Source organism: Ranitomeya variabilis, chromosome 7 (assembly GCF_051348905.1).
Source record: "Ranitomeya variabilis isolate aRanVar5 chromosome 7, aRanVar5.hap1, whole genome shotgun sequence".
Taxonomy (NCBI): domain Eukaryota; kingdom Metazoa; phylum Chordata; class Amphibia; order Anura; family Dendrobatidae; genus Ranitomeya; species Ranitomeya variabilis.
The window spans coordinates 186,312,426-186,322,740 of NC_135238.1; the positions used below are offsets into that span (position 1 = coordinate 186,312,426).

General features: G+C 40.8%; 1 protein-coding gene across 1 annotated transcript; it reads right to left on the reverse strand.

Annotated features, from left to right (window-relative positions):
• Positions 1-186: 186 nt before the first annotated feature.
• LOC143784347 (uncharacterized) lies at positions 187-1,461 on the reverse strand (the record flags this gene model as incomplete). Its single annotated transcript, XM_077272542.1, has 1 exon — positions 187-1,461. A coding segment is annotated over one exon (1,017 nt), but the record flags the coding sequence as incomplete, so codon positions are not given.
• Between the last annotated feature and the right edge of the window lie 8,854 nt (positions 1,462-10,315).

Sequence of the window (10,315 nt, forward strand, 5' to 3'; positions counted from 1 at the left end):
CACTTCAAAACTGAATAGCTCCCCAAAAAAGGAGTTCTGCACATTGCCCTAAAATAAGGAAAAATTACTAAACTACTAAACTTTTAATCCTTCAAACAAAATAAAAGGATGTTTGAAAAATTACTGACATAGAAGACATAAGGTAAATGTTTTTGTAAGTTTTTTTATGTAGTATAACTACACGGTTTACAGGTATAAAGATGCAAAGCTGGAACTTTGCATATTTTTAATTATTACCAAAATAAAGCACAACATATAGGGAAAATAACATTTTAAGAATAATTGAGATATGAGACATTCCATCGTTATTACCGCAAAAAGTGACATTTCAGATTTCAAAAATTGGGCTTGGTCACTAAAGGATTACAATGCCTCCTTCCCAATGTGAGTTTTCTGATGTCTAACAAGTTGAGACTTAAATAAAAAAAAAATCCCACATTCAGGTCATGAAAATAGCTTCTCTCCTGTGTGAATTCTCTCATGTGTAACAAGATTAGATTTTGCAGAAAAACATTTCCCACATTCTGAACATGAAAATGGCTTCTCTCCTGTGTGAACTCTCTCATGTCTAACAAGATGTGATTTATCTTTAAAACATTTTCCACATTCCGAACATGAAAATGGCTTCTCTCCTGTGTGAACTCTCTCATGTGTAACAAGATGTGATTTTTCAGTAAAACATTTTCCACATTCTGAACATGAAAATGGCCTCTCTCCTGTGTGAAATTTCTCATGTGTAACAAGAGTAGATTTGTCTTTAAAACATTTCCCACATTCTGAACATGAAAATGGTTTCACTCCTGTGTGAACTCTCTCATGTGTAACAAGAGTTGATTTTTGAGTAAAACATTTTCCACATTCTGAACATGAAAATGGCCTCTCTCCTGTGTGAAATCTCACATGTGTAACAAGTGAAGATTCGTTTTTAAAACATTTTCCACATTCTGAACATGAATATGGCTTCTCGCCTGTGTGAACTCTCTCATGTCCAACAAGAGTTGATTTTTGAGTAAAACATTTTCCACATTCTGAACATGAAAATGGCCTCTCTCCTGTGTGAAATCTCACATGTGTAACAAGTGCAGATTCGTGTTTAAAACATTTTCCACATTCTGAACATGAAAATGGCTTCTCGCCTGTGTGAACTCTCTCATGTCCAACAAGAGTTGATTTTTGAGTAAAACATTTTCCACATTCTGAACATGAAAATGGATTCTCGCCTGTGTGAACTCTCTCATGTTTAACAAGATATGATTTATCTTTAAAACATTTCCCACATTCCGAACATGAAAATGGCTTCTCTCCTGTGTGAACTCTCTCATGTTTAACAAGAATTGATTTTACATTAAAACATTTCCCACATTCGGAACATGAAAACGGCTTCTTCCTTGTGGGAGCTTTTTTATTATCCACACTTCTGTGACTTTTATTTTGTGTAACTGTCTGTGGAGAATTAGGACATTGTACTTTAACCCTCCGTCACATACAATATTCGGACTAACGAGTTCACATACAATGTGCCTGTCAGGCGCCTGCTGGAAAAATACCTATAATATCTAATGTTTGCAATTTCAGTGCTCTAAAAGTGATCAGTGACCTTCATAGGGATGTAATAAAAGAGACTACACATAATCAGTTGCAAAAAAAAACATTTACTTAACATAAAACTAATAACTATGAAATACAAACTTTTCAAAACTCCCGCCAAATAGTCCCCAGTTCGACTCTCTCAAAAAAATGTACAAAGAAAATTTTTGAACACAAACTTAATTTTAAGGTACCTTAAGTACTATTAAAAACATATTCAATCAGAAGTAGATGCTGAGGTTTCCCCAGAAAAGTCACACTTGCAGAGCAAATAGCAAGAATTACACACCATTTTTGCATGTGTCAGGCAAATTGCTTTATGACATTTGAGACATTCATAATTTGAAAGCCTTCTGGTTCCGCTTTCCGTTTGGCAGGTGGTGCATCTCCTTCTTTTGTGAGGTGGTGCAGATGGTGACTTTTCACCATCATCTTCTGGGCGGAACCTTTTGAGCTGAACTTGAAGGCGAGAGGGGATACCGATTGTTTTCACGCTTCTCCTGCGTAGCTCTCCAAGTACTAGTTCATGGGCCAATTTTTTCAGATACAATCGTCTACGGAGTGGTTCAAGCTTGTTTTCAAGATAAATCACTTGTGAATTTATACCACCCAAATTCAACATAGCAAAAAATATGACCATTGGCCAGCGTTTGATGTTTCTGCTGACGTTGAAAGTGGAGCATCTGATCTGCTGTATCCACACCCCCTTTGGTGGCATTGTAAAATGTAATTATCTCCGGGTTTTTTTCTGCCCCAGTCCCAGGATCGATGGCAGCATCATCATGAAGTGTTGATAGAAGAAGTACGATTTTTTTGGCATGTGGTACATAGGAAACTAAAGCCTTTCCATTATGGAATGTAAACATACTGCTGTACTGTTGTCTCTCTTTCACACTTACAAACTGTGGCGGCAATTCCCTTTTGTTTTTTCTTACAGTTCCCACATATGACAGCTTCTGAATTTTCAGATAATCAATCAGATCACAACTTGTAAACCAATTGTCAGCTGTAATATTGCGACCCGATCCAAATAAGGGTTCAGCCAGTCTTTTTACAACATCAATGGGTTTGTTGCTCACACAGTAAGGACCTTCTGGTTGTTTTCCTGCATAAACTTCCAGGTTGTAAGTGTAGGTCTTACTGGCATCAACAAGGGCATACATTTTTATTCCATATTTGTTTGGCTTTGATGGAATATATTGACGAAAGGCACATCTACCACGAAAACCAGGGAGCATTTCGTCAATAGTGAGATTCTCTCCAGGGTAATAACTTTGTTTACAGTTTACAACAAATCTTTGAAATATATCACGAATTGGAGCAAGTCGGTCATGTGTTTTGCGTTCGGTTCGGGTAGTTCTGTCGTCAAACCGAAGGCAACGAATTAGAATCTTGAATCTGTTTATGGACATAACAAGGCTAAATTTTTAAACTCCATCCCCATCTTTACCCCAAAGTTCCTCCAAACTTTGTCTATTTGCCCTATAAGCTCCTGCAAGGTACAGTAATCCAAAAAAAGCACGCAGTTCTATTGTGGGCTTGATGGTTCTGTTGCAGATGTACTTGTCCTTTATAATGTCTATATATTGGTTGGTATATGTGACAATAGAGTCCAGAATGTCATCTGTAAATATACTGTTCCAGCATTCAACTGCAGTTTTTGCATTACGTGCAGTTCCTATTACTGCAGGAAGGTGAGTAATAATGTTTAAAGGTTCCCTACGTTTTTTCTGGAATGGCTTCTTGTTCCATTTAGTATTTTTATCTTTTCCAATATAATATGATCCAACTTCTTCATCCTCACCACTGTCACCATCTTGCTCTGTTTCAGAATCCAGGACACATTCTTCCACCTCATCATGAGAATCAATCTCACTTTCCTCTCCTAAATCCTCATTCAGTGTGAGGTCTCTATCATCTAACAGCATGTTTGTTACTTCCTCAACATCAAGTTGTTTGGATAAATTGTACATTTTCCTCTCCATTTCAGCAGATAATCTGAAGCAAGAGAAGGAATATGTTAGGGAACTACTGTATATGCCTGAGCAGCACACTTTCTTTTATAAAATCTCCCTTATTTCTATGAAATATCCTCACATTTTGTGCTATACATTCATAAAACAAGCTAAATAAACTATTGTGATGAATAAAAACATAAAATACCAACCTTACTGAATGTGACGTATTCACATACAATGAGCCTGAGAGATCTGTGCAGCTATATCCTCTCCCCTGAAGCTCTGAAATCCAACTGTGATATCAGGTTTCACAGACCTTCAAGAGACAGGAGACTACCTGGAGGGAGGGGCTTTCCTCACAATCTGGTGAGGAAGGAGAAATGAAAGTAAAAGAGAAGCGCCTGTCAGATCAGTTGTATGTGACGGAGGGTTAAAAGGATCCATGTCTGAGATGGTGGCATGTTCATCATATGGGTCATGTGAAATACTTTTTTGGATTTTGGAGCTGCTGCTACGGCCACCTGTCAAGAATACAACTGGTGTGATTTTTTTTAGTCAAATAACCTTAATACTCATATTTATCTAAATATAAAAAACATTAAGTAAAAAAAAAATACATAGAAATTGCAAAGTGTAGTAAAGTTCTATTATTAACTGACTGAAGTATAATTTACATGATGTGATGATTTCACAAAGAATCAATTGTGCTAATGTTCATTCTCAATCATGGGCCAGTGGAAATATCAAATAATAAGACATTTGTCATTGGTCGCATATTTTATATGGGAATAAAAATGATCGTTGTTGACAGCACATCATCCCCTTTGAATAAATTAAGGATGTTCTGCAATAATAAAAAAGTTATGAGATAAGGAAACAAATCATCATTCCTTCACCAAAATGAAAGCTAATAAGCCCCAATCACCTTCCTATACCATCAATCACTGCTCATTGATGAAATTATACTCTCCTTGCAGACACTCGATTTTTTTCTTCAGAAGTAGTGGGCTGTAGCAGTCACCTCTCTCTGTTAGAGCTCAATGCAACACCACAATGACTGGAAGCGGTCGGCTGCAAGGAATACATTTCAATTTCTCCTGGTAGCCGCTCTCCCAGTAAAAAAGCCTAACATGCTCTAAATTCTATTCTTCTACAGGTTACCAATATACCCGCAGGTAAATTGCGTTTTTGTAGCTGACAGGTTATCTTTAGAGGTTAATTTACACAGGCAGGTATTGACCTGTAACAAGCATTGATTCATGATATGGGAGAAGCTTTGTTCTCTCTCCCCATAGAAAATAGATGAATGCTTGGCCGAACCGTCATGGCTATGGTGGATTTCAGAGACAGTGCGGTCAGCAGACTCAGGTACAAGTAATGTCTATACTAACATCTCTAATTACATGTCTATGTCTGTGGTCTGGACTGTTTTAGAATAATAAAGCATAATTGGTTTCCATATTGCATCCTGTGGCGTTTGCTGTGGAAATTATGTCTATTCACTGAACACTTCAAATCGACCACTCCCCATCTTCCATGTGACAGAGCGAGGACTTGCTCATATGGTGTCACTTAGTACTACTACGTCATGTCCGTCTCACACAATCGCTGACTGCTAAATGCAGAACAGAGAAGCCGTATGGTCGTGTATTTGGAAGTCATGGCCATGGAGCAAATATAAAGCTGGATAAACCCAGGCAATTCTCTGCTTTCTCTTATAATCTACTCATGGCTGTGACTATGAGACAATTGTCATAAAACAGGTTTTTTTTAATCTCCAGATAGTTCAGTATATCAAATAGGTTACTTAGGTTATATATTAATCCTGGAACCAGAACTCTGATGGATATAATGTAAAACACTAAACTAGATACTTTGCCCATGAGGTGCCACGCGTCTTTGATGATCTATCATCCCAGTCTATTCTTAAATCCATATTATAGATACACAGCCGGTCTTATTACATATTGCGTCATTACATTGTCAGCCCTATATAATCTGTATTTTAGCTGAATGGGGAAATCTATGGCCAAAAAACTGATAAAACACATAATAAAAAACGTCAAGCCTAAAATTATCCAGTCCGGTGAATGAGGAGAATGTGACTATTCTCTACTTTATTTAGTGGTGACTCCTCACTGGGGCAGTTACCTGTAGGAACGTCCTCTTTGCACCACTCATCATCCCACACATCACTTTCTCCTTTCTCCATTATGGCTTCAGCTTTGATATTCTTTAGATATTTGCCTGGATGTCAAAGCTGCGAATGTAATAATGTAAAAGTCACAGACAGAAGGAAAACTCACATGGAATGTTCTAGATGGAGGCTTTTACTACAAGCTCATGGGGCACCTGAGCCGTCAAAAGATGCTGACATCTCCGCCTCCTATATCACTGGCACTGCCCGCAGTCAGTATGGTGGTGTGTAGTGATAGAAGAACATGTCACTGTAAGTAATTACATTATGGCAAAGTCATTTCCTTCATTAACCCCTTAGTGACCGGGCCAAATTTTTGAATTCTGACCAATGTCACTTTATGTGGTAATAACTCTGGAATCCTTCAACAAATCCCACTGATTTTGAGAGTGTTTTTTTGTGGTACATTATAATTTATAATAACGATAAATTTAAGTTGATATGTTTTGTGTATATTAATAACATTATCAGAAATTTGACAAAAAATGTAAAAAAAAGTAGCAATTTTCAAATTTTGAATGATTATTCCTTTAATCTAGACAGTCATACCACAGAAAAACATTAATAAATAACATTTCCCTCATGTCTGCTTTACATCAGCACCATTTATAAAATGTTATTTTATTTTGGTAGCCTTTTAGGAGGTTTAAAAATGTAGCAGCAGTTTTTCATTTTTTCATGAAAATTTACAACAAAATTTGTTTGAGGGACCTATCCATCCAGATTTGAAGTGACTTTGGGGTCCTATATATTTTTTAAAACATAACCCCCTCCCCCCCCCCATACACACACATATATATTTAAAACTGCTGTCAGGTAGTTTATTAACCATTCAGGTGATTTTAAGGAATTAATGTAAAATGGCATAACAGGAATAAAAAAGTGTATTTTTACCACCTAAATGTCCCTAACTTCTGAACAGGCCGCTATAGCCGGGAGACTCTAAGGCCGCTATTTGGCCGTGAATTGCTATGGCAAACATCAGGATCACACAATCATGATCTAAGATGATCTAAGGGTGTCGATCAGATTAAAGTGGAAGCGCCGACAATCTGTTAACCATTTATATGATGTAGTCACTATTGACAGCAGCATCTAAGGGGATTAACATATATGGATGGTGCCAACACTGATCGTGGCTGATACAGCAAGTGGTCAGCTATAGCGGACAGCCGACAGCTACTGGATTGTCACTTGTATGGGGATGCTAGTCTCTTATATCTCAGATCAGTAAAAATATGCTTTAAAGGGCCACTGTCACCCCCCTCCAGCCGTTATAAACTAAAAGAGCCACCCTGTGCAGCAGTAATGCTGCATTCTAACAAGGTGGCTCTTTTAGTTTTTGGTTCAAGTATTCCCAAAATAAAGCGTTTTGAAACTTATCCAAAATACCGTATATACTCGAGTATAAGCCGACCCGAGTATAAGCCGACCCCCCTAATTTTGCCACAAAAAACTGGGAAAAAGTATAAGCCTATGGTGGAAAATGCAGCAGCAGTCTCTCTTCCCTTCCAGGTTGAAGTTGATGCTTCTGAGATTGGTGCAGGGGCTGTTTTGTCGCAAAAAAGTTCTGATGGCTCCGTGATGAAGCCATGCGCTTTCTTTTCAAGGAAATTTTCGCCTGCTGAGCGGAACTACGATGTTGGTAATCGGGAGTTGTTGGCTATGAAGTGGGCATTTGAGGAGTGGCGACATTGGCTCGAGGGAGCTAGACATCGTGTGGTGGTCTTGACTGATCATAAAAATCTGACTTACCTCGAGTCTGCCAAGCGCCTCAATCCTAGACAGGCTCGTTGGTCGTTGTTTTTCTCCCGTTTTGACTTTGTGGTCTCGTACCTGCCTGGTTCGAAGAACGTGAAGGCTGATGCACTTTCTAGGAGTTTTGTGCCTGACTCTCCGGGAGTCTCTGAGCCGGATAGTATTCTCAGAGAGGGAGTGATTTTGTCTGCCATTTCCCCAGATTTGCGACGAGGGCTGCAAAAATTTCAGGCGGATAGGCCTGATCGTTGTCCACCAGAGAGATTGTTTGTCCCTGATGGATGGACCAGCAGAGTTATTTCTGAGGTTCATTCTTCGGTGTTGGCGGGACATCCTGGGATTTTCGGTACCAGAGATTTGGTGGCTAGGTCCTTTTGGTGGCCTTCCTTGTCACGGGATGTGCGTTCCTTTGTGCAGTCCTGTGGGATTTGTGCTCGGGCTAAGCCTTGCTGTTCTCGTGCCAGCGGGTTGCTTTTGCCCTTGCCTATCCCAAAGAGGCCTTGGACGCACATTTCCATGGATTTCATTTCGGATCTTCCGGTATCTCGGAAGATGTCTGTCATCTGGGTGGTGTGCGATCGTTTTTCTAAAATGGTCCATTTGGTGCCCTTGCCTAAGTTGCCTTCCTCCTCTGATTTGGTCCCTTTGTTCTTTCAAAATGTGGTTCGTCTGCATGGCATCCCTGAGAATATTGTATCTGACAGAGGATCCCAGTTTGTGTCCAGGTTCTGGCGATCCTTTTGTGCTAAGATGGGTATTGATTTGTCTTTTTCGTCGGCTTTTCATCCTCAGACTAATGGCCAGACCGAGCGAACTAATCAGACGTTGGAGACTTATTTGAGATGTTTTGTTTCTGCTGATCAGGACGACTGGGTTACCTTTTTGCCACTGGCCGAGTTTGCACTTAATAATCGGGCTAGTTCTGCCACCTTGGTTTCACCCTTTTTCTGCAACTCTGGTTTTCATCCTCGTTTCTCATCAGGCCAGGTTGAGCCTTCTGACTGTCCTGGGGTTGATTCTGTGGTAGATAGGTTGCAGCGGATTTGGAACCATGTGGTGGACAATTTGAAATTGTCTCAAGACAAGGCCCAGCGTTTTGCCAACCGCCGCCGCGGTGTGGGTCCCCGACTTCGTGTTGGGGATTTGGTTTGGTTGTCTTCTCGGCATGTTCCTTTGAAAGTCTCCTCTCCTAAGTTCAAGCCTCGCTTTATCGGTCCTTATAAGATTTTGGAAATCCTTAACCCGGTGTCTTTTCGCTTGGACCTTCCAGCGTCATTTGCTATTCATAATGTGTTCCATAGGTCCTTGTTGCGGCGGTACGTGGTGCCTATGGTTCCTGCTGTTGAGCCTCCTGCCCCGGTTTTGGTTGAGGGCGAGTTGGAGTACGTGGTGGAGAAGATTCTGGATTCTCGTATCTCTAGACGGAAACTCCAGTATTTAGTTAAGTGGAAAGGCTATGGTCAGGAGGATAATTCCTGGGTTGTCGCCTCTGATGTTCATGCGGCTGATTTGGTTCATGCCTTTCACGCCGCTCATCCTGATCGCCCTGGGGGTCTTGGTGAGGGTTCGGTGACCCCTCCTCAAGGGGGGGTACTGTTGTGAACTGTGTTTCTAGGCTCCCTCTGGTGGTCACTAACAGTATTGTGTTAGGCATGTCTTGTTGCAGGCCTGAGCTCCAGCTGTGTCGTTAAGCAGCGGGTGTTCCCTATTTAAGTCTCCTCTGGACTCAGTCTCTTGCCTGGCATCGTTGTATCCAGACCTATATGGTCTCCTCCGGATTCCTTTCAGTCTGCCTCATGCAAGAAAAGCTAAGTCTGTTTTGTACATTTGGATCAGTTGCATTATTCAGTGTTTTTGTCCAGCTTGCTTTACATTTGATTTTCTGACTCGCTGGAAGCTCTAGGGCGCTGATATTCTCCCTCCACACCGTCAGTCGGTGCGGGGGTTCTAGAATATTCAGCGTGGATGTTTTTGGTAGGGTTTTCTGCTAACCGTATAGTCCACTATCTATTTTCTGCCTATTTAGACTAGAGAGCCTCACTTTGCTTAATCTAGTTCATCTCTACATTTGTGCCTTCCTCTTGCCTCACCGTTATTATTTGTTGGGGGCTTTCTATATCTTTGGGGTTCAATTTCTTTGGAGGCAAGTGAGGTCTTATTTTTTCCCTCTAGGGGTAGTCAGTTCTCCGGCTGGCTCGAGATGTCTAGAACCAACGTAGGCACGTTCACCGGCTACTTCTAGTGGTTTGTGTTAGGATCAGGTATGCGGTTAGCCCAGTTTCCACCTCCCTAGAGCAGTATTTATATTTTTGCTCTCTTGCCGGAATATCAGAGATCCTCTGCCATTGGGATCATAACAGTTTTGCAGACAGCTTACCTTTAAATTGTTGTATCATCGCCCTTCTGCTCTAGATGATCTACCCCCGGCTGATAGATTGGTCTTCAGGGACCTTCTAGACCTTCTGGATGAGGGTGAGGAGTGCCAGCCCAGAAGAAAATTTACTGGAAGGCTTCCCTCACAAGCCACTCCCCCGTTTACCCTGTTCCCGGCAGTACAGAGTTTCTTCAATGCCGTCTGCAGAGAGGTATATGATCTCAAATTGGACTCCACTAGGGGGAGGAATATTAGCCAACAGGATCAGGCTATTTTGGCTAAACTAGGCTCCAACCGGGATTTTGTTATCCGTGAAGCGGACAAGGGGGGTAACCTGGTCATTTGGCCAGTTGATTTATATACCCAAGAAGCCATGCGCCAACTGGGCAATACAGAGTGTTACCAAGTGTTGCCCTCAGACCCCACTTTTGTTTTCCAGAC